The sequence below is a fragment of the Seriola aureovittata genome, chromosome 23, assembly GCF_021018895.1.
Source record: "Seriola aureovittata isolate HTS-2021-v1 ecotype China chromosome 23, ASM2101889v1, whole genome shotgun sequence".
NCBI classification, from domain to species: Eukaryota; Metazoa; Chordata; class Actinopteri; order Carangiformes; family Carangidae; genus Seriola; species Seriola aureovittata.
The window spans coordinates 7,441,581-7,467,408 of NC_079386.1; the positions used below are offsets into that span (position 1 = coordinate 7,441,581).

Here is a 25,828-nt window from a genome sequence, read left to right on the forward strand (position 1 = left end):
GTGTTTATAACTACCAACTATAGTGATATATTGCCAGCAAACTAAACTTGGATGACAAACTTTTGATGTCGAAACCACATTGTCAGTTTTGTAAAATTTCCGTCTAAATTATTTGGAATATCTGCCATTAAACTAGTGTTATAGTAAAGTTTTTTTTCTTTCTCTGAATAATAAAAAGCTCATATTCAATCTTGTTCCTTGTCACCAGGACAGAGAGCAGGCTTTCTGTTCCATTAAAAAAACGGTCTCATTTCTTTATTCATTTCGGTGTAGCAGGAAACGCCCTCTTATCTGAGCTCCTCCTGACAAAAGCAGGGCTGTTTTCTATGTCACTCTGAAGTACGACCTGCAGATAAACAGCACTGTAACCATGAGCCAGACAGGTAAGCTGTCTGTTTGCTTTACTTATTCTGCAATTTATTATTACATACATTTTTAAAGGGATAGTGAAAGTGATTAATTGCTTTAATATACCAGTTTTGATTATTTATGATGGCTTGCAATGCTGAGAGCAATATTTTGTGGATAATATTAGTGCAATATATTTAGAAATGTCAAGGTTTCCTTTAATTTCATGTTTTGCTTGTTTTTGTATTAATGTATTTTAATTATTTTTGTAATTTATTTAATGATAAAACACAACTCAACATCTGGCAGTCATTTCTCTTCATCTTCTACATACAGAATGTTACATTTTAATGTGCTGCACTGACAATGACATTATATTAATTTCCACTGTGTGGGTCAGTTGCAGAAAAGTCCATAAACTTTTTATACTAAATAGGTGTTAAACAGCCGACATATGTTCAAACGAAATAGAGGGAATGTGAGGTTTTTTCCATAGAATACTAAAAACTGCAAACACAGATCTTTATTGTGCATGTTTTGCAAATTTTTGAACAAAATATGCCTTTTTCTTGTAGCTGAGGAGCTGCTAATCATCTATGAGACTGAGGCAGAGCAATGGGCAACCTACCTGAAGACAGTCTTCACTGGCCCCATCTCAGAGGCCGGGATCTGCTGCTATGACATCGCTACAGTGTCCAGCCGGCGGGACGACTTCCTCAGGCTGGCCCAGTATAACTGCAAGCTCCTAATCCTTTCCAAAGGCATGCTGGAGGGTCTTTGCCAGATGTGGCGCTTCTTCCTGGCCCGTGTGTTGAGTCCAGCAGCTAATGTGGTGGTGCTGCTGTGTGGGGTGGAGAGTCTGACCCCACTTCTGGAGAGGGTGCCCCTAAACGGCGACGAATGCCTGGTGATCTCCAGTGAACAGGATGCTCACGTGTACTTGTCAACTGTGACTGATATTGTGAAAAAAGGTATGGCAATGGCTCCAAAGTGTTTGTTTGATCATCCACCACCCATTCGTATAATTTTGTCTTGAGCCCCATGTGAGATTATTTGAGCCTTAGATATGATTTAGTACTGACTGTACTATAGAAACGAAGGTAAAAGGCAAAATAAATCCTGTCATGCATTATCCCACCTTTAATTAAATTGAAATTTAAATTAGTATGTATTTACTGGGGACCTGCTCCGATGCACACAAAGACCCCTGGAGCTCTCCAACCTTATTTCAGGAACCAGTGAGGCATGAAATTCCACCTTAGTTTCCATGCTACTTTAATATTTGATATTTCTGGACTTACATTCAATGTTTTTAAATCTGAGAAGTGTTATTCCTAACCAAACACTGCTCAGTATCATTTTCATCTTGTTTATAACATGAATTAAACATATAGACAGAAACAATGTATAACACTATAAAACCCATTGTAAGAAATTATGAATATTGAATTGTGAATTGAGTGTCAAGCAACTTGCATCAATCAATCATTGAGGAGTTGGATGACAGTGACTGACTGATAGCTCAGCTTTGAATCAGTCTCCGCCTATTTAACACAATTGACAAGCCCTCTAATAGATGAAGAATAAAACAGACTGATATTTAGACACAGTGTGCATCCCAGGCATGAAAACCCAGAGCACAATCACCCTCTTCAATAAACCCTTCCTTCAGGAAAAATTTCACATGGCATTAGTGTTCCTCTGCCATAAATGTGAGGGGTAAGAATGCTCATTATCTGTGTGAACGTCTGAGCAGCAGCTTGGAAACCTGTTTACTGACTGTTTACGTGAGAATTGTGGGTGCTGAAGATTGACATCCAGTATTTTTTAGCAGCAGCTGCAGAGAAATCTTTGGTAGCACTGTGCATCTCTGACATATCCTCATCTGCCATGCCAATTATCATCTGCCTCCTTCCCTGTTTTTCCTAATTGCACTATTTGTATAAAATCATAAAGCGGAGGAGGGGGCTTGTATTTAAACAGGTTTGTGCGCAGGAGGAACATCTGATGCAAATAGCTAGTCTTTCCTCTTTGGCCGCCTCTGATTACTGATCGTGAGCCATGCAAATTCAAGTGCACTCTGCATCACTTCATTGCACTGATACAGTGAAGTGGCTCAGGCCTGGATCCCACGAACAGTTATATTTTAACCCAGAAGTGCCTTCCTTCACTGTTCAAACATAATGATGATGTTTGTTTGTTTGTTAGCACATGCAGCAGACATGTACGTAGGTGTTTGATGAGTTTGAGTGTACAACACAGGAAAAGAAAGTAGGCCTACCGGCTTCTATGATAACTGCCATGAAAACTAAATCAACCCTGAGCTACTGCTCCTGTAAATGAAAATTACAAGAGATTATACATTTCTCTTTCTAATTGAATCACTGAAAATGCCAGTAACAACAAAAAAATAAGACACTAATTCTGCACAGTCATGCTAGAGCCTCTGAGGCTACAGCAGTGTTTTGAGCTACAGCATTGTTTATCTTTGCCACCATGCTACTTCAGTGTGTTTGCATGCTAACATTTGCTAATTAGCATTAAAGACTGATGAGTATTGCAAGTGTTTAGTCATGAGGATGACCAAGTGATTACAGTTTAGTTTCATCCTGACAGAGACTTAAATGGTTGTACCAAATTTCACTCAAAAACATAAATGAGAACCTCAAGGTGGCATGAGAGAAAAGGTCAGCAGGATTCATCCTCTGGGGCCCATGAATGCCTGTAGGAATTTTCTACGCAATGCATCTAATAGTTTGTGATGGATCAACATTGCTATCACTGATGCCATGCCGCTAGCATTACTGAAAATGCATCTAGTTAGCTTATGCTATCTGAAAACCATTTTGTAGACATAACTGGTGCACAATTCGGTATATTCAATGTCTCATCTTTTATAGGCGGATCAACCACAGCAGCAAATGTCAACCCCCTGACATGTAATCTATCAGGATCAGAGCAAAAGGCGGAACAAATGCAGTCAACTGGAGCTCACAGTGTCAGATGCAGAGCTGTAGTCGTTCCTTCCAGAGTTCCCTGCGGGGTGAGACATTCATCTAGTCAGTCAGTAGTAAGCCATTTCGTTTTTCCATAAAGCACCACGTACATTGGCCACACTGCTGTTCACTGTACTGTCTCTTTGGCAGACCTCTATGGACGTGTTCATTCTTTTGAAAAATGAGGCTTCTGGCAGCGACGCTGAGGTTGAGTTTACTGCTGAAAATCAAATGCTAAGACTGAAGCCTGTCCATTGGAATGACCAAATCCTGTGTGTCAAAGCACCAGGTGAGCATGTATGATTAAAGAAATACTAATCAAGATGATATTGTCTCTAAAAACCCCCAAAAAATCTATTTTGTTTCAGCCTGTTTCTGTATTTTTTCTACTGCAGATTTTCCAGCAGGCAACGTAAGAGTGACCGTATATAGTGATGGAGCGCCGCTGAGCATGGCACAGCTGCAGTACTACAGCAGCATGGAGGAGATCTCCTGCCTTCTGTCGAGGGTAGCAGACCCTGTAGATTTCATGTGTCAGGTACAGCTGTTAAATGGCTGTTTGACTTTCACGTCAATGAACATCCACTTTTTATTTCTGGTAACCTTATCTTGAGTTTTATGATTGAAGGGGAATCCCACCATGTTTATACTTAAGGATCAGTGGTTACTAGTTACGGGGAGTTCAACAGTTCAACAAAGTGAAAACAGTTCAATGATGTTTTCTGTGGATCTGTAGGGGTTTGACATGTCTGAGAAAATAAATATATTGATTTTGTCATCAGGGTTATTTAGGTTTGGGCTTTGAGACTACAATTGTTTTACACAAAGACAACATTACAAAGTGGGGTTGTAAAGTTTTAAAGATGTGGGCATTTACAAGGGAGGGAGTGTCTAACAAGAAGATGCTATTGATTGCATTATGGGAAATGTGGGATCCATTGTTTTTGGAGCTTGACTTCTACTAGGGATCAAAGTCAAAATGTCTTCCGCTGCACTGATTTGGAGTCCCCCAGGTTTATTAAATTGCAATACTACATTTCTTGATTAACCCTTTAGTAGTTCATTAGGTATGAAATTGTCTGAGGTTCTTCTACAATTTAGTATTGCACTCCCTTAAAGTCAAAATTGGAACATCAGAGATGGAATCATCCTGATTTTTAGTTTCTAATATTAGAGTATTGAGTTAATGGGGCTATTTGTAAGTGACGTGTTCTGTGTCGCCGAATGTGGTTTCTTGCCCGGAGCGGCTGGTGGTGATTGTTGGCCATCGTGTTTACAATACAAGAGGATAATACTCCCTCTGAGCAGCGCTACTTCTTCAGGGCAGACTGGAGGCTACAGTGAGTCAGTATTGGAAAATGACGAGACAGGCCTGGGCTAATTAATTAGCATGCTAACTTCAGTAGAAGAAAAGATGTAATAGAGACAAGAATTAACACTGAAGTTGCTTTCCACCACTGGAGACAGCTCTTGGTGAGTAAAGGAATGAAAATTTGATGCTGCACTCGCAACATTGCTCCTAGACTGGTAAGTTAGCAACTGTTAATGCTAACGCTGGCTATTTAGCAATAGCAAAATTTACAAATAGTTCCTTTAAGCTCCTGAAACACTGGGTCCTGCTGATGATGTCATCCAGGTTATTTTTCTAAACTTCAGACAGCTCCCTCTAGAGTCACAGAAAACATTAGACAGCTGCTTGCACGGGCTGAGCTGTACTGAACTGAACTTCATGCATGAAATCAGCTGAGTGCCCCTTTAATGAATGCATTTGTCCATGGGAGAAGTTGCATATTTGCAATTGTCAGGACCGTGTTGTAACTTTTCAAAAATAGCGCAGATACATTCTATTATACATGCAGATTAATGTTTCTAAACATTTTTTTTTTGTTGATGGGAATTAAGCTGTAACAGTGAAAGTGAATGGAACATTACACAGTATTCAATTGTTTGAGGGGAACAAGCACAAACTTTAAACTTATAACACTTTTGAATATATTCAAATAATTCTAGTCAATCATTGCTTTAACAATGTAGGAAACCTATTTGAATATTGCTGTTCTACTTGCTTGCTCCTCAGAAAAAGTAACTCTTGTGAGGCACTTTGAATGTGTTATGCTGCGTAGTGACTCATTGTTATGTAACTCAGTTACAGAAATTAGTCAATCGCCGCCCCAGAACACTGCTTATAATTGATCCACTTCAAGCCATTAGAAAGACACAGAAAAACAGAAGATAAATTGAATCAACAATTTCTGCTGATGTTTTTGTGCGCAACTGTGTACTGTCTCCTTTCTGAAATTGAAGAGACGGCAGATTCAGCCTTCTTTCAGTCATGAACACTTGATTTGATTAGGTCTCTTTTGCTGAAGAGGCAAACTTGAGCAATGCCAAAAGAAGAATTTGCCAAGAGAATTTCAAACTAAAAGTCTGGACTGGCCAGGCAGGACTCTGATGTGTGTGTTGTTATATTCAAACTGACGTTTTTATTGTGTTGTTTTATTTTGTTTGTTCATCAAATTCAAATCTGTTAGTAATCTGCTTGTGTGTGTGGTGAGAAAGGGGTTTACTCATTTTTCTTTGCAGTCTTGTCTTAACAAATTAGACATGTGGCCTACCTGCGAACTGTCTGTCTCTCTGGTTTTCAGGCTCTTCAGGTTTCCTCTGTGGACAAGTTGGATGAGAAGTTGTCCTCCATGCTGCTGGAGGGAATGCCCACTGGAGGCTTTCAGGCACTGCAGTGTGAGAACACACCTGACAGAGGTACAGCACTGTTGGATCGCTTACTCTGGACTTTACAATGAAAAACATCTGCTGACTTGTCACAATGAGGGCAAAACCAAACCTGGTGCAACTTTCTTTAAATTCTATTTAGACTTATGCAAAGATACTGCCATAAACTATATGCTGACTTCATTTTTTATATCTCTAATTTGTTGTACTGGACAGGAAATCTGTAAAACATTTAATGGTGGTTTGAATGGATGCAAGGTATACCCAAAAACAATATTTGTACTTCTATTGGTGTTTTTTTAATGTGGCAGTAACATGTCATTGTTACATGTTGGAACAGGTGAAGATTAATGGAAATGTTGCCTTGTTTTAAATACAACCCATTGTAGTATTTAGTATTTATTCACAACAGAATGTGCATTTAATTCATTCCTTTCCCTCTCACCATGTATTTATGCAACAACGTGGACTGAGCATACTGCTAACAACTGGAATGCATTCCTGTTGCATGATGCACATTATCTGCTATGAAAAAAAATGCCTTTCATTATTTCTTGTCTCATTATGTGGCAGATTGATGGCTTCATCGGCTACTGAGATTGATCCTTAACTCTGCTAAAAAGGGCACAGGGAAATGTTTCCATGACAAACAGGTCAATAAGTGCCTCCAAGCTGTCTTTCTTCGACTCTCCTGGATGTGTTAAATTGCTTACATTGCATCGGGTCACCTTTATGTTATCACCTGGAAAAGGAGTGATATAATTGATGTAATCTTTCCTGTCAAGAAATATTATGTGTACAAATACGCACCTGCTCATTTTCAGGCCTAACGGGACTTTGTTTGTTCTGACAGTTTCTGAAAATCCCTTGTCCTGCCTAATCACATGTTTATATCAGAGATCCACCCTGCGGATGTACCATCACTCCTCCACTTTGCTGCCCAGTATGGATTCAAGAGTGTGTCCAGCCTGCTACTGCAGTGTCCAGGTGCTGAGCGAGCACTGCACACAGCCAATCGGCACGGTCAGACTCCCACAGAGATTGCCAAGAGTCACGGCCACACAGAGCTTCACACCCTATTGAAGGAAACACTGGTAAATACTTTCTCTTCAGGTATTTGTAAATCCCATCTCCCATTCTTTTTCTTTTCTTTTTCTTTTTGACTCTCGATCATTTTCACCATCCTCCAGTTGGAGCTCATCCTCGTATCATGCCAGATGATATTGTTTTCAATCTTCCATACAGTGAAGACATTTCTCAAAAATAGTTTTCAGTTACCTGCTGACATCTGAAGAAAACAACATAATTCACCTTAGGACTTGAGAGGTCTTGAGATTTCACAGCCAGGGGATGCGGTGCAGCACTCAGGAATGCTCTTACTAACACCAACAAAGCATCAGGACTATGAGTGAGTGGTGCTTTATCAATAATGAACAGAATGGAGAGGATAGTAACAAGCATGGAGAGTAACCTGTGTGTCAGGAGCAACTTCATTCCCTCCAAACCAATGTCTTTACATCCAGCTCATGGCTCAGTTAGTGGATGGATGATAACTCTCCCTTCTCTGACCCTGAATATGTTTGGCCTGCGAGGTTCCTAATGGAACACCCCCACAGAGACTAGAAAGGCTGTGTTTGTTCATGCATGCACAATGGCTCACAGTGCAGGTCGTCTGCATACATTCAGGCAATTAATGCAGCCACTAATGTTGAAATTTCCTTGCGTAATGGCAGCCATTTTCTCATGTTAATATGGAGAGTCTCTTCCTGCTCAACCTCCCATTTCACTGGGTAGATACAGTAACACAAGAGCAGCATGTTTTCCACTCACTTGCTAATGAGTGGCAATCCAAATTTAATATATCCCATGCATGCATGCACACCCCTTTATCTGATAAACCTGGAGGACACTAGCATCATAATGTTCTTTCCAATGCTAATTTCATTATACAGTGAGGACATTATCATTAAAAAAAAAACATGATGCACCAAGTGGTATAGCCGAGTTTGAAAATCACATCATTACTGTTGTGTTCTGGAAAACAGAACACTGATTATACCTGAGATATATATATATATATATATATATATATATATATACACACACACACAGTGTTCTGTCACTGGACCTCATATTTTCAGATATTTCAGCTCTCATATATCTTTATATATTTTATAAGCTAATCATATATTTTGTATAAACAATCTTATTCTGCTGTAAAAAGGTAGTAGAAGTACAAAATATTATATAATGGAAATACTCAAGTACAAGTTCCACAAAATTGTACTTAGATACAGAACTTCAGTAAATTTACTTTGTTATTTTTCAACACTGGACCAAGAAAGGCTGCAGTTGAATTTTTTTAATGTAATTTCTCACAATTGTGAACACAAACAAAACTCCATTCAGCTTCACAGTATTCAAGTGAAAGCAGAAAATTCAGATAGATAAATAAAACCTGGACCATTAAAACCCAAACTGTCAAGTAAGCAATTATTATCATTATTTTGTAATTTGAGTGAACTGATCCTTTAAAGCTCTTATCAGCTGTTGAATTCCTCAGTTTGTAACAGACAACAGCATAATGCTCATTCATTCATATGAAAATGTCTGCTCTCATTGCTTGTTCTTCCCTTATAATACTGACAACTTTGAACTTTCTCTGCTGCCTCAGATCAACCTATAGAGAATTCTCTCTCGAGGGAAATTTAGACACTCCAACAGCTGTTGCAAATGTATTTATCCTCCTAGCAACACTGCTAATTGAGAGTGACTGCAGATGGAGCAAGGTTTGATCAGATTGCTCCAGTGAGTCGAAGTGCTCCCTGTGAACCTTCAGAGAGTCGGCTGAGCTGACAGGGAGCAGTGGAGTCAAACAGAGGTCTCCCCATAGGGACTTCAGTGAGCCTATAGATGTAACATAACAGACACATTTGACATGTGCACACAATTGGCATTTCTTTGCAGTTATCCTGGAGGGTAATTAAAATTCATCGTGACAGCTGAAAACTATATACATACTGCGCTTGTGTGTAAGAGGAAATGTGTATACGAGTCATCATTACAGGGTGCGGTTTTGTTCTTGCTCCCCTTTTGCATGACAGTTTCATTAACTCATCTGCAGTGTTTCCCCCACCTCCAATTAATCAACCCATGATGCATCAGTGATTTGGGCGTCAGTAGCAGCACTCTGTCAATAAATCCTAGATGGATCGGTCCCTTGCTTCATACACAGGCTGAATCACTCACAGGGCCTGCGTCAGATCCACCATTCTGCCCTGGCACCACACTTCTTTGTTAATTAGCTGTGAACTGCTCCAGAGGGGAAAGCTGAATTATTCAGAAAGAGCATAACTAGAATACAAATATAGAAAATACTCAGCTGTTATCTACAATGTTTATGTCTTCAGACTGCAATATTGTGCTTGCTCACAGTAATTACTAACACAAACACACATTGTCCTTATTTAATATTTTAGTACTGGGTCACTAATTTGGCTGAGTGTCACTTGGCATTTAGATGGACTCCTCTCTCCCACCAAGATGCTCTCAGATGTAGAGCAGAGCTCAATAAATACAAATTAGCTTGCAACTGTATGGCCCATCAGAGACTACAAAGAGCTATTTATGTGTTGCATGCTGTGTTTGTGTACAGCACACTCTTGTCCAAATACAGGGGAGCCAACTTAGGTGACATACTATCCTCTTGTCCAGAGATTTGTTGATTCCCCTGATCATGTTTTGCATGTTTGTTTGGTTAGTAACTGTGCCATCATTATCGGCAGACTCCGGAGATTTGTTTATCATTTGAATGTTACGGTCATGCTCGCACTGAAAATGCAACTCTTGGCACTGTGCAGATTGTATGTTGCATGTGAATAGCAGAACTGCTGAAAATGTTTACATTTAACCAAACACTTAGCCCAGTTTTTAGGCACGTTAGCAAAGTTGCTGCAGGGATGTCAGCGTACCGACTACAGCGAGGCCCTGACATCTCATCTGGGGTCACCAGCTGAGCAAATGTTTCATTTATTTCCAGTGAAATATCTCAACATCTAGTTGCTGGATTGTCACAAAATATATATATACAGGTGTTCATGGTACCTAGATGACGAATCCTACTGACTTTGGGTCAGTGGGATTTGGTGATCCCTTGACTTTTCCTCTCGTACCACCAGGAGTTTGAGATTTGTGGTTCAGTAGTACTAGCAAATCTTAGCATGCTACCATGCTAATCTATCAGTCAACATGTTAAACATTATACCTGCTAAACATCAGCATGTCAGCATTTCCACTGTGAGCACCATCGTGTTTAAGTACATTTAGTAGTAGTAGGACTAGTACTTCGTACACGAACGTCTCTGTGCTTCACTGAAGCTTAGTTGCTTTGGATTAAAGCGTCTGCTAAATTAGTGAATGTAAATGTACATCCTCACAGATCATGGCTGCAGTCTAATATAATACATGTTCAGTGTTAAAAGATAACACTTTGCTGAGTAAATATAGTTGTAAGTGTGAAATATTTCTTTGCCTGCTGAGCTGACCAAGTCTTATTTTCCCATCCCAAAAAGTAAGTTGGACAGATTTTAACTGCACAACACTTAAGTGATGGGTTCGTGTTACACTCTGCAATCCGCCGTGTATCCTGAAACCACTGGTTGGTGCTAAGAGCTGAGACTAGCCAGCCAGTGAATTGATCATCTCAGCTGCTGAAAACAGATTTACACTCCTTATCCCGTACTAGATTCACTGGAGATTTGTTCTCCCTCTAACAAAATCATGCCTGCTGTTTTGTCTGAAGCCCTGCTGCTTGGATTGCAGCGGTGAGACTGAAATGTTTCTGGAATGCCCGGGGCTCCTGTAGTTTCAGACATCTGTAAAATGATTTAGCATTTGCGGTTAGTAAATAAATACCCTTTCCTTATCCAGAAACTACCTCTGAAAATACCACACTGTGCTTTAGCACAGCATCCAACTATTATAATTCCATGTTCAAGCTGCGACGGTGATTAACCCATCCCTTCTACCTGTTGGGCCTGTTATGAACCTCTTCTGTTAAGTAATGCATTCATGGCAGCCAGTAAGTAATTTACAGTATTAGGAACAGTGTAATATTGTAATTGAGTCATGAGTGGCTGTGTTGCTTGGAAACTGCACAGAACGTGGCAGGTTGTATGGGTGATATTTTGATCGAAGTGAGCTCTCTCTCATATGTTCTGCAAAGGTTTATAATGTTGATTGGGATTTTTCATACTGAATTCATAATATATCCTCTTAAATTCATATTGGAATCTAATGTAATCCCAAAGCATTATCATCTGGATTGTGAAAGTGTCTTCCATTGCTAGAATCTGTTTGGATGTAGCAGCTACAATACAGCTCAGCAGCTGTATGTGTTCATACATTGTAAACAAAAAAAAAACTTTATTTGTTATAAACGCATACATGTACTCATATAAACTCATAATGTTTAATACATTATTTTTATTTTACTTTTTTGCTTTTTCCTTTTGTGTTTTTCTGTTAGAATAAATACTTTTACAGAGTAGCTTTAACTGTATGTCATTTCACAATTAATGACAACTCTTTAGTTCTTCAAATCTTCATTAGTAGTAGAAATGTGGCAGCAAATTAATATCTGTATTTCATTCTAATTATAGATGCAGTCTAAATATCAAGCCAAGGGTCTTGAATTGCTCACTAAATGATATGTTTGGACTGAAAGGGGAAGATTGTCTGATTTCATAATTACCCTGATCATACCCCTGTCTGTCCCTCAGCATGCTATTAGCAAATAGGCCGACTCGGCAGCAGCTTTGCTGTCAGAGGGAAAACTGCTTCTTTTTTTTTTAGCCAGCAGGCAGGGTTACAGCTCACCTCTCTAATTCCTGTTATAGCCCTGAAATTGCTTTTCCACAAGTGAAGTCCTAACACATGTGGTGAGAAACCTCATTTAATAATCTGGAGGTTTGTCACACCTGACATGAGAACACTGAATATTAAAAGGTATCAGCCTATAGTGTGAAAGAGCTTAGAGTGGATAGTAGACAGTCACCTCTGCTTTTATGTTTCATTTTTAAACCTTAGAAAAGAGGATACAGGTGAGGAAATGAGCCGACCGGACGGACACAGTGAGCCCACAGAGAGATCCACATTCTTACCTAAATTACAAACCTGCATTATATCAAGATTTGTCGAATGCATAAATACAGATATAAAAAATATTCTGTTATGTTATTATGTTATATTGCAAATGCTCAGCTTCAGCAAAACAGATTAGACATTGCTTTCCTCGAATTCTAAATTGCCTCTATTGAGCTGTTTGTGATTTGGATGAGGCATAAAACACATCTCCTCATGCTCTGTTGTTGCAGAATATGCTCAACCCCGATGAGGACAATGGTGATGCCAGTGTGTACGAAGTGATGTGCACTGCAGGTGAGTGTGGGGCTGATGGGAAGTGGAAGGAGGACAAAGGAAAGCCGGATGTATAATGGAATTGTTTTTTTTGTTTTTTTTCCAGTTTATCATTATGCCGGATTGCTTGTTCATTTCCTACCACTGAATATTTTCCCTGTGCTGACGGGCACACCCTGCAGTGTTGCTTCCGATTAGCTGTGAAATAACAGTAGCAAAAACAGCATGCAGAACTTCATCATGACATTCAAGCAGTAAACACTTTGTGCATTAGGGAATCCTTCCACCACAGACGTACAGCAGGAGCAACAAGGAGGGGATGAAGGGGAGGAGGTGGAGGATCTCTATGCTCCACTGGGGGTGAATGATGAATATGACACCATCCTGAACTCAACAAAAGCAGTGTTTATTGCCAATCGCCCACCAGCACCCACACCTCGGCCTGAGAGCACCCAGGTGAAGGAAGACAAAACCCCTTACATTGCTCAAGGTAACTTATGATTCTTTTGTTCCCCCCTTTTCTTCCAAATTACAGATATAATAGAGCTGATTTGGAGTAAAAACAACACTGAGCTATGCACAGTATGTGAAGGGGAGTTTGGGACATGATGTGGGAGGGAGGAAGTGCCTGGAATGTGCATTGCCGTTGTCAGTGGAGTACTGCTGAATAGAGTGAAGAGGCTTCTTTCTTTTTTTTTTTTTTTTTTGTGATGCAGTTTGTTTTGATTCCATAAACCACAAGAACATAGTCGCTCCCCACTGCAAAACAAACAAAAGCGAGAACAGAAAAAGAGCCATTTGCCTGCATCAAGAGCCGACAGTCCCTAACTGTTCAATTTCAGCACTGTGAATATTTCATGAAGATGAAACATCCAAAAGTGACTGGTATTATTAAGCCTTATGAATCATTAAAACGGCTCTGACTTCTCCTTTTCATCTCACAAATGCAAACATGAACACATGCATCCACAATTAATTGTTATTCCCACAGACAATATTACTCCAGTCCCTCACTAACTATCACTTGTGCATTCAAAACACACACAAAAAAAAAAAAAGATTATAATTGCACAAGAGCCCCATTATGCAGCTTTTTATTGAGCTTGTTTGTATCCAGTGAGCCAGCTCTCTTCCCAATGGGACTTACAAAGCAAAAAAGGAATTGAGTGCACCACTGAACTCTCTGCATCTCAACCATCCCCTCAGTAACACAGAGGGAACTACTGGGCTGCCATCTGCAACCAATCTTGGCCAGACCATGGCCAAGTCAGCCAAAATAAGTCATTACACATGTTTTCCATCGTCCTTGTCCCCAGAGTGCACGAGAGAAAGGAGAGGGATTTTGAGGTTTCCATCTATTGAGACAGTGGAGCTTCAAACCACACAAGGATCACATTTTGCTCCTCATTCCCACTGCCGCAGTGAAAGATGTGAGAGGAGAGATGAGGCTTGGTGGAGGATTAGGCGAGGAGCCAGTTATTGGAGAACACTGCACAAGTGGAAATAATGAGGAGTTTTCTTTTGTTAGCGGCAACGTCCTCAGCTCAATGAGACTGAAATACTGGAATGTGAATGAAATTCAGTCTTACAGGGAGGAATTACTGGGCATGTAAACTACATGGAGTGCAATGCACACACTCTAAGGCAAGGTAAAGTAATAGCTACAGTCATGTGACAGATCCACAGCAGTGCTCCACACAATTTCATTCTGAATTCAGCCATAAAGGCAGATTTGTGTTATGAACCAGGTAGAGAAAAGAAGCTGTGTTTGAACATGAAGTGGAAAAGAGAGATGCTGTCATGGAGGAAGTAGTCAAAGGCAGGATTATCTTGCAGGGTGTGGATGTTGAATTTTAATCCAGCGTTGGTCACACAGCCGCAGCTCCACTGCCTCTGACAGCTAAAGAGTGTAGCCTTTCATTCTGAATGCTCACTACCAAACCAAAAGCGTCATTCAGGGCGTCTAATTCGATCCACAGCTGAATCTGTGTGAGTCTTTCTCTGAGAGGAACCGAGATCTTAGCTCTGGGGAAAATCACACTAAAAACCTGCTATTTCAGATATTCAGATTCCATTATATTTATAAATTCTGTGTGAGTAGTGGTAGGTTTTTATCTATTTGCTATTCACACTTAGCTTTGTACACTCCACTGAGGTTAATGCTTTTAGATTTAGAGTATGGCTCCATCTAGTGGAGAACTACTTGAAGTACAGGAGCACAGACCATTTTTAGAAATCTGTAGCATCAACTCAGCCTTGTAATGTTTTCAGTGAAGATAAACTCACGAAATTTGTCAAAAAGTTGTACATTTATTTTAAATAAATGAATATTCTATGTTATATTATTATATATAATAGTTGCTGTACGCCGTGCTGTGTTTACAGTGTTCCAGAAGAAGAAGACACCACAGGGTGAGGCTGATCTCTATTCACTGCCCACTAAACAAGGTGAGACTGAGGTAGTATCCTGACATTTAGTCCCCCAAAATGGATGAAGCTTCAAAATCAGTCATAACCCTGACCTGTAAACACACAAGTCTTTCCAACTCCACATCTCCAGGTTTTCTGTTATACACCTGCAGTGTATGAGAGTCAAATCAAACCTGGAATTTTTGCTTCAAGCAGATCCAAGTGGAAATATTGTCCATTTAAATAAATTAGTAGTTTGGAATTAATGTGCAGGTGTACACTTTTCATCAACAGCTTTTTACCTGAATGTTATGTGCATATAATTATTTTTTTTTTTTTGCAGTACTCATAAAATCCACAGAGATTACCCTATTGATATCATACTAAGCCTTTTAAAGATACTTTTGCCATTTATACCTACAATAAACACCTTCATTATATAGGGTACAGAAGGTAAGCAGGTGGGAGATAGAGTGACCTGTAACAAAGGCCCCAGTTGCAAACGAACTTGGGACATTGCTGTAATATTGTGTTAACCTTAATCACTTGCTCACCATGCTCTTAGTTTCCATCTGAATATTAATGCCCAGGTGTTTTAATCATCACTCTCAGCTCTAGTTGAATCTGGTTTTATCATCCACTCACAAAAACACAGTTGCAGTCATCGGTTTTGGAGCATGTGTCAAAATTAACAAACTGTGAGATACACTTTGCCCCCCACCACTGCACACTATAGTCTGCTTGCACTGTCTCCGAAGATGCGCTTGAATTTCCCCTTTCTGAACAGGAACAGTATTATCACTTTGAGATCTGCTGATTGAAATTTTACTGAGCCCATGATTTTTGCTGACTGATTCCTTGTTGAAATTACCTGCTGGATGATATCAATTAATACTGATAATGTAATTGTAATGTTTTGTTAAATCAATTAAGATTGTAGTGATCACCACAGAGAAATGAGTCATTAAAGCAGCAAAGGAATGGGCACACAAATAGTAAAAAAAAAAAAAATGATGAAAAAGAGCAGGTAGACACATGTGGGAGCAAATATTAAAATATTAAAATAAAAAAATAAAGAAAACCATGTGAAAGAGAGGAAGAGCTGCTATGCTGAGCACCTACACAGATACAAAGCCATTTGTCTGCTTTGCTGTACTGTTGATGACACTGAGTGACAGGTCCATAGATCATCAGAGTCACCCAGTAAATGACTTACCATCCGCACTAGCATTACAGATGTGACAGGAAAAAACACATTACCAGCCAATCTCCTCTGTGAACGCCATCTGGAATGGCTTTATACTCTGTCTTTTCTAATTTCTGTCTCATCGTTTAATTCGTGGTACTATATATGAAATCCAGCTTGTTAACTTGTTTGATGATTTTTTTTTTTGCTGCCTGGATCTAAAAATGTCAAATTTTCTGGTTGCTCAAAGCGGCAGATGTTTTTATAGACTTGTTGCTCTTTGCAGCACGCGGGCGAGAAGACAGCATCTCTTCCACCTATGACACCTTCGTGCCAAACCAGATAGACGGGCTTCAGCAGCTCATTGAGCTCCAGCAGAGGGTGAAGGCAGGTTCGCTCACTGTGGATGAAGCCCTGGAGCGTTTCAGTGACTGGCAGAGGGTTCAGAAGGGCATGGATGCCATCCAGCAAGTAGGACTATCACACACTGTGATCACACTCACACACACACACACACTAGACTTGGAATGGATAAGCATGCAGGACCAAACCCTCATAAAACTATTACCATCTGTTGCTCATGCTATGCCAACCTCCAAAACAATCCCACAACAGAGAACAATCTCACAATAGAGCATGCGGATATAGGAAGCCATTTACCTCAGAGTAAAGAAAATGACTTTTCATTATACTTTTGTCTGACTCAACAGAGAGCAGAGACAGTGATGAAGAGTCAATGTTTGTGTTGCCTTGCCTGCAAATCAGGCCGGCGGCACACATTACATTCACACTAAGGGAAAATGTGGTTGCAGTTGTGGCGCTACAAGCTTCTGTTTAGCAGCCAGAAAGAAAAGAAAAAAACAACATATTAATATTGGGATTAACAGAGGTCTTTTTGGCAGCTATGACTAAAAGGTGATTTACTTGATCCTTGTTTTAAAAAAAAAAAAAAGCTCAAACTTTAGTTCTACTCAGGGTAACAGGGGACAGGTGTGCAGGCTGTTGATTATCAGGTGACTCTGGAGAGCTGAGGACACCTGCTGGAGAGGGCAGGAACGACAGGAGATATTAGAATTAGACAGGTATGGCAAATGCCTGAAAAAGTGACAGTAGCTACGCTTTCTTACATGACTGTTAGTTTGCACTGCATCCTGGGCCAACAGTCATACCAGGCCTTTTTTCACAGACAACATTTTAACATTTCACAGTATGAAAAGCACAAATGAATGATGCCTGAATTCCATTGAGCTGCTTCACTTTCAGGTTTCTGGTGTTGTGCATGCTGACTCACTGTTAATAGTTATTGGGGCACTTGAATAGAACTAAGAATGTAACACCTTTGATTTTCCTACAGTGATGATCAAATTGTGAATCAGTGGTATATCTTATTTTGTTCTAAATTTAAAAAAGTACAAATACAACAATGTAAAAATACATCATCATTAGACATAGTCTTGTATTCAGGCTTCTTCTACTAAGTAAAAAGTATTTAAGCATTATCACCAAAATGTACTTAAAATATAAAAGGTAAAAGTATTCCTGCCTGTGATTGATATATTACTGTGTATGATATTATTAGGTTTTCAATACTGATGCATCAGTGTGTTAGCAGTCAGGCCCCTCCAAAAGGTCACAAGATAAATTCTGCTACACAAATTGGTATTGCTCTTGTGGACCTTTTCTCTTATCATTGCATTTATTTTTTTGTGCATTTTTGATCCTTTTAACTCTTTGGATCAGGATTTATTTATTTTATTAACACGTCACAAGCCAAAAACTACTGGTTTAATCTGTAGCAATGTGATACATAACCTAAACTTGCTTTTATAAAAATAAAACCTGAATCTGAAAATTACTTAGAAACTATTGCTGCCAGACAAAAGAAGCGTAGAAAGAAGAGATAAGAGTAAAAACTACAATATTTTCTTCTAAAATGTAGTGGAGTATTAGTATAAAGTTGTATATAATGGAACTCAAAATTGCATTAAGTAAATGTACTTAGTCACTTTTCATCGCTGATCTCATATTTATTAGTATAATGACTAAAACTTACCTTCCCTCTTTTATTCTGCTCTGGTTGTTTAAAGTATGCATGTATTTGAACATTATTTGCAGACAGTCAGCTTTCTACTAGACCTCCATGAAGACATCAAAAGATTTACTACCCAGCTGCACAGCCGATCTAATTGTTCTCTCAGCATGTGCAAATATAAAACAGATCATTTATGGAAATCTCATGTGTAAGCAATCGGATGCTCGTATGTTGGTCTAATATTAAAACACTGATGTTTGGCTCTGCAGGAGAAGTTGAGTCAGCTGAGAGCAAGTATCATCAACAACAGAGAGGACGATGACAGTGTCTATGGTAAATACTCCTCCATCCTGGATATGTGGGCTAAGCTTTGCTGTCATCACAGAGAGGCTCCACAGAGCTCAGATTTCCTGGAACTTTAACATAAAAATAAATACTATGCAGTGCAGCAGAAGTTAAACAGAAACAAGCAGCCACCTTACAAATGACTGTATTAAACTGCGTACTGTAAATGGCTTAGAAAGTCTTCTCTCTCCCCAGATAAAATCAACATCGTTCATCACACGCCAAGTGAGTCTTTAAAAACTCATCTCAGTGTGCACAGAGAAAACCTGTGCTTGCATGCCTTTGTAGTCTCTGCAGTCCCAGTTGCACTGGTGGGAAATTAATCCTCAGGGAAGTGTTATTTAATCAAATCCCCAGTGCCGTGTTTTGATGAGTGAGTTTCACTTGCACTAAATGGGAGTCTTTTATTTTCCTTTACTTTACATTTCTCTGTTCGGCTGTGCATATTAGATCATTTCCCCCCAGGTGTTGCCGTGAATGAGAGTCGGAGAGGAAGCCAACCAGTGGAGTCTGATTTTTACAGCAAGCCACTCAAAGGACAGCACGTAAGTTTACTTCACTTGCCAAAGGAAAGCTTGGAAGAAGTTAGCGTGAATGACTTAGTGCAAAGTTTGGTTGGAATAGACATACACACACTGAAGTTATGGACAAATGACAAATATCCCTCTGAATTATTTTGCAGTCAAATTTCTTTTGGAGAGCTGACAAACGGTGAAGGTAAGACTGAAGGCAATTGATGAATTTGAAGTTTTGTTAACAGAATATGAAGTCAGCTTTCTGTTTATAAATTCTACAGAAATAAACTTATTATTTTTAGGTTCATTAAAGCTCTTTAATTGTGTCACATCTTCTATATTTACAGGCTCCATCACTCCCCCAAAGATTCAGTTCTTCCAGTGATTATACGGGTTTAATCTGTTGATAAATGTAGGCTTTTCAATTGTTTTGTATTTTAAAGTAAAAAGACAGATTTTTGATAAACTGCCTCCTGCTTTTTCAGCTCTAACCTTCTCATTTAAATGATTATGGAAGTAAATTCTGGTTTAAGGAAAGAATCTGATAAAGTACAAAATGTGTAACCTCACCTGTGTCAGTATCATTGTCATTAAAGTTTTCCATATCAACAAATACTTGAGAATAAACTACCAAAATTATTTCTTACTTCTTATTTTTTACTATGCACTGAACTTAACTTGTAAATCATATTGTTGATGAAACTTTCACTTGGTAAAAGTAAATCACCATCTGAAAACGATGAGTGGAATAAACACTGTGTTTTTTTAATGACAAGATGTTTGACTTTCATGAGGCTGTGTTCCAGGGAAAGTCTTGGCCTGAAAAACCTCTTCCCATCCTTGCCTCTAGAGGGCGATGCACCTCTAAATATATCCATCACACTTCACTGTTTGAGTCAACCAAAGACATCTGGGGAGCACAGAAGCACCTGCTGACCTCCTAATGGCTGGGAGGAAAGCTATGGAAAACATGTATCCATACATGTTCATGAATGTGAATGGCGAGTAAAAAAACTCATGCGGCAGGTGAGAGCATCAATGGAGAGGCTCTCACTGTGCCGAGTTACAAACAGGAAACGTGTCTAATCTTGGTTTGCATCAGCCAAGACATGTCAAAATGAATCTTTAAAGAAGGCACAATGGAAACTGTTAAAATATTACAACTCAGCTCAGCAGGATGAATAGAAAATGTCCACAGCGGGGTGCTGTAATAGCAAGTGAGAGTAAAATTAAAGGTCAAAGGCTTTATTTTCCTGGGAAACTTTTTCTGTTCAGCTGCCAGAGTTCAGGCATCTCTTTGTGAAAGAAAAGCTTTACAATAATTCATTGACCAAAGCTTAAAGAGGCCTCTTTAAATCACATCCGTTGAATTTCTGAATAATAAACATTTACTGTATAGGCTTGTTAAAAATCAGAATTTGCTGCGATTTACAGAACCATTCAGGGACTGGCACAAATGCACACACTCCTTTCTCACACACACACAGATACCAGTTTGTTGGTAGAGCCCAGCCTGTGCCTGAATGAATGAATAAGAGCTGCATGGGGAATTCAGTGAATGCATGGCTAAATCCAAGCTCAGTCTTGAAACCCAGGCAGAGGCTGAGCTGTGTGCCAACAAAGCAGCTGGGTACACGCCGGGCACATTTTTCTGTTCAATCATGCTCTTTGTGAATAATATGTATTAATGCCGTCCCTACTTAGACCTGCCAGTTAGCCTTTGGAGATGATCCGGCTTCAGGACCCCATGGCATTTGAGGCATATGGTTGCCTGTCACCTGCTGAGTATATTTCAGTCCGTGCGTCAGGCATGGCCACCGAGATAGGCCTTGATTCATCATGTATGCAAATATCTGAGTGCCGCCACAAGAAATGATTTCCCTGTCACATGGAGACAGATAGAGAACTTCAGTCACATGCGTCGCCCACAACAAACATGCTTCTATATGTGGGCAGCACTACATCAAAGACAAGGGATCAAACATTCACTGTTTTTCCAAACTCCATGCTGTGTATTCACTGTGACAAAAAAGACAAGAAACAATGATATATCTCAGATGTAAATGATCCAAACTCTAGTTATGATGTAACTTGGTTGACCAAACTGACACTTCATGTTCTGTGATAGGTTTTGCATGTCTACATCCAACAGTGAAAAGTAACAACGTGTATTTATTCAGTTACTATATTTGGGCACAATTTTGAAATTGCAACATTGTGATACCTAATACTTTTATACTTACATTGAGTTTAACAACCAAGAATTTTACAACAAATGACTATGTGTAATGTGAAAAGTTTATTGTACTTTATACTTACGCATCCATACTTATATGGAAAAGTCAATTTGCTATTAACTTTGATCAACTTTTGATTTGAATTTTGCTTATATCACACAAACTTCTAGCTATTTGTAAGTTTTGCTATTGTTACATAGCCAACATTAGCATTAATGGCTGTTAACCAGTCTAGAAGAAACATTGCAAGTTCAGCATCTAACTTCATTCCTTTACTCACCAAGAACTGTCTCCAGCAGCAGAAAGCAATACCAATGTTAACTCTTGTCTCTGTCACATCTTTCCTTCTACTGAAGTTAGCATGCTAACCAGCTAGCCTCAGCCCATCTCATCACTTTCTGATAGCGACTCAGTGTCGTCTCCAGTCTATTCTGAAGACTGAAGCACTACTCAAAGGGAGTATTATAACTTCTTGTCTTGTAAATGCAACATTGGCTGAAGTTCTTGTCAATGTACAATAAGAAAACACGCTTGGCAGCAGAGAAAACATACAAATACCTCCTTTAAAGCAGTATCAATTGATTTTTTTGGCCACTAGAAGGCAGTGAAATAAGCTGTAAACAAAATATTGGCATGTCATATCACCTTGTATTAGCCTAGAAAGTAGATATAATGAGCATGTGGGCAAACAGTTGCCAAATTACACATTCAGAAATCATGAAGAAACCTTGTCATTCATTTGAAGTTGTTTTCTGTCCACCTGATGAATGTAAGTCCAATATTCACTCTCCCTTTAGCTATGATCGGTCTGCCTCCTACTTGGTGCTGGGCAGGTAGCATGCAGTGTAATTATCAGAGCTTTTTTTGCTTCAAACAGCTGTGTCTGTAAACGAAGTCAACGGGAGAGGTGAGACGAAGCTCAAAGTTGGGGTCAGAAAAAGAAAAAACAAATGAGCTTAAAGAAAAGTTTCATAGAGCTAAGGGGAAAAGTTGGGTGATCATTTTTAGTGGGTTTGTCACTACGTGGGGCCACCTTCACATTACACATATAGTTATTTAACAGACTTTAATATAAAAGATGATGGTTGCAGCTTTAAGTTTGCCTTCAGCGGTGACAAGAAGACAAAGTTTTATGTATTCATTACTATGCAGCATAAATTGAAAATTCTATAAAAATCCTGACAAACTTCCCAATTGGATTTCCTCTTCCTCTCTATTCCAACATCAGGCTTGGTCAGATGGCGGAGAGACAGGATTATACAGTCAATGCATCAATAATATTGTTATGACACAGCTCTTAACTGCTGATGGCCTCTACCAATTGAAACATGAAAAGCCAAGCCGTGGCCTCAGTCATCTGCTGAATCCTCCCTGAATCCCAGCGACACCGCTGGTTCCACACTGCTGCAGAAACACTCGAGAGTACAAACACTGGGATAACTTATCAGGGATAACTACTCTACTGAAGGGGCATGCATAAACACAACCATTCAGAACTTCTCCATTATACACCTTGGTATGTATGCAACACACACAGGGAGGCAAAAGTACACGTACACACCTCCCCTCCTTGCTCGGTCCTCTCTCTGGCCCCAGGATTAGGGCAGAGGATTGTGCACAGCTGCTCTCCAACATCCCTGATAAAAATCAGGCAATTTCACAGTCAGTGGCATTCTTTCATCCCCTAATCCACACCCCACATACAGTATAGATGAACCTCACCGCGATGAGAACAAGCTGCTCTGAGCTGAACCCGGTCAATGTGGACACCTTCGATAGGCTATAGACATTGAGACATTGACCGTCCAAACTGTAGGGTGCAGGAGAAAGAAAGAAGTGTCTGGTCCAATGCTGCATATTGACATTCACTTCCTCATTAGCCACCAATTAGATGTGTCCGACCTACAGGCATCAGCCTTGCAACCATATCTTAAAGCTATTAAAGAATAAAATAAGAAAATTGTGTGTTTCAGTTGACAATAGTGTCTGAGATTTAACTAATTTAACTAATTTAACAAAGATTTTTTCAAATCACTATCACCAATTGTTGCTGCTTCAAATGATTTTAAACCACTTTAAGTGGTTGATAATAGCTGATAAGAGCTAATTTCCTAGTGCACTTATATAAACAGCCCACCCCTAGTAACAGGCTTGACAGGAGTAGCCATCATTTACATAGATGTTATTTAATGCATTTCCTTATTCATTGCATGCCATTATTCTTTATAGTTTTTTCCCTTCTCAAGTCAGACCCTTTACCCATTTTGTCTGACCCCAACCCCCATTTGCAGAGCGATTCTTCACTGAAGTTCAAACAGGGGACAAAAAGGTACTTCACAGCAAAAAGAAAACGAAAAAAAAAGTATGAATCAAAAGGCAAGGAAATGGAATTCACTGTACAAACGTCGAGGGAATTTCAATGTCCGCTGAGGCACAGTAGAGCTCTGTTCAGTCCTCGCAGGCTGTGGGGTGAAAAGAGCAACAGCCACAGCAGGGTACATCTATTCTGACAAGTCCTCACACACACTGAAAAGCCCGAGCAAGGTTTGTTTGTTTAAAAGGCAATAGAGCCAGCTGAAGGATGCTGAAGCTTTAACACGATAACAGGATAATTTTATGGTTTTGCTTTTGGATGATTTGACGGAAAATAAATAAAATGGAATGTTTCCTGTTGCCTATTTAAGCATTAACACTTCAGGAAACTTCATTATAGTTTTTGATTTTATAAAAAACACAGAGTTGTGTCAAAACAAACACATATTAAAAACACAAACTTTTTTAGAGACTCAAATTCCACTGGAAATAAAGGTGATTGGACCAGACTTTAGATGTGAATGAGTATTCTGGCGAGATAGGAGCAAGCCTGTGTTCACATCCTGGGAGTAAAATGTTATAGCATGAGAAAACCACTGCTTTCTGTTGATGAATGACTTGAGAGCACAGAGTTGCCATCTTCTCCCTTCTTTTAATTCTGATTTATTCAGAGAGTTTGGAAGCTTCTCTCAAAGAGGGCAGCACCTTGACAATATTTCCAACACAAATTCCTTTTTGCACACATTACTTTGAAATGGTTGATGGATATAGATAATATTAACAATGTGATTCTTTTTCTTTATCTCTGGAGTGAAATTCTGGTTTCCCTTAAGCTCCTCCGCAAAGGTCAAAGGTCACTGTTGGATTCAAAACTGCACCCATGGGACTAGTAGAGAACTGGTCTTACTCGAAGACACCTCGTGAAAATGCTTTCTATTACCAGGGTTTAGAAATAATCAGATTACATTAGTATTATGTTACTGATGATAAAATATCCAGCCTACTGCGTATGAATTATATTAAATAAGACCATGCATGTAGTATAGATTTATTGCATACAAGAAATAAATTATTAAAAAGTTTTAAGAATTAAAATTAAGCCTCATTTGGTATCTACTTTTGTGGAGCCCCCTGTAATTTACTGCATTTCTCTGTGAATTATGTCTCTATGGTGTCGCCATATTTTTTAGCAGAGCAGAGGAATATTTCTCTAACTTTGTGTTGGGTGCCTGTGTAAGAAACTGTTGTTGACTGCTATCAGTTAATTGCATATAATGCATCTATATTGTCTGAGGCACGGAGCCCCAAGCCCACTGGTTTCTACTAGATGTGTAATTCTTTGAAAGGGCCTGCCAAGGACCCTTGTCCGTGGGGCCCCAGGCACCAGAGAAAGCTGACAAATATATAATGTCATTAAAAAGTTGTGTCCTAAACTGTAATTTTTAGCAAACGATTAAATAGTGCTTGTGTTGGGGACTATTTTCAGCCGCGGATTAATACACATAAACAAATATTCTGAATATTTACTTCAGCAGGGAGATGTATGTATGACTGAGTCAAAATAAACTACAGTGCCCATGTTCATCATAATGAAGAAACCCAGTCCAACAGTGTGGTTCACTGATGGGTGTTTAATAGTTTTTGAACAATGGATCTCTATATTACAGAAGAATAACACGGACGACACTTTATTTTCATTTTAGACTTTTCATGGGATTTGTTGACAGTAACAATATAGAGTATCACCAGACTCATGATTAAATGTGTATATCGCATTACATTCCCCAAATTATCTGTAAGATTAAACAAATGATAATACAGTTGCTCCCAAAAAGCCTCAGGGTTGTTCATTTCATGTCATTAGAATAGTATTTTTGTATATGAAAAAACAGGCACTGTTGGGAAGTGATCATTTTGTCCTGTTGAGCTCCAACAAAGACTGGGAAAAAAATGACTAAACACGCCTATTATTCTTCAATATTTGCTCAGACCACAAGCAAGTAAATGATTTACACCCATAATGTAGATGTTGTGCTGTCAAGTATTATCACTTCATGTATCAAGAGATCAAACTGATACTAGAACTATGTCTCTACATGATAATTTGAACAACAAAGACAACAGTGAAAGCAAAAGTGGTGCCACAGGTGTTGTTTATTCATTCACGTTGGGTCTTGAACACCAGAGACAGCTGCAGTGCTTTCAGATCACCTTCCATCTATCGCCTCTTTAATGATGGAGAAACAGCAGCTACATCCTGATTGATGTTGTGGAAGGCCAGCAGCACCAGGACTGATCCT

General features: G+C 39.3%; 1 protein-coding gene across 3 annotated transcripts; it reads left to right on the forward strand.

The window, feature by feature from the left end:
• The first annotated feature begins 256 nt into the window (after positions 1–256).
• On the forward strand, positions 257–19,617 carry LOC130164037 (B-cell scaffold protein with ankyrin repeats-like). Of its 3 annotated transcripts, none has more exons than XM_056368412.1 (16): positions 257–383; positions 924–1,319; positions 3,249–3,418; positions 3,495–3,633; positions 3,740–3,882; positions 5,990–6,104; positions 6,972–7,168; positions 12,449–12,512; positions 12,766–12,981; positions 14,877–14,939; positions 16,373–16,557; positions 18,388–18,451; positions 18,659–18,688; positions 18,914–19,008; positions 19,146–19,180; positions 19,326–19,617. In XM_056368412.1, exons 1-15 carry the CDS (start codon positions 371–373, stop codon positions 19,176–19,178), a joined length of 1,923 nt encoding a protein of 640 aa, XP_056224387.1. In that variant the 5' UTR covers positions 257–370; the 3' UTR covers positions 19,179–19,180; positions 19,326–19,617. The 3 variants fall into 3 exon arrangements, with proteins under 3 accessions (XP_056224387.1, XP_056224388.1, XP_056224390.1); XM_056368413.1 differs by having other exon boundaries at positions 18,929–19,008; XM_056368415.1 differs by having other exon boundaries at positions 3,249–3,391.
• Positions 19,618–25,828: the final 6,211 nt, after the last annotated feature.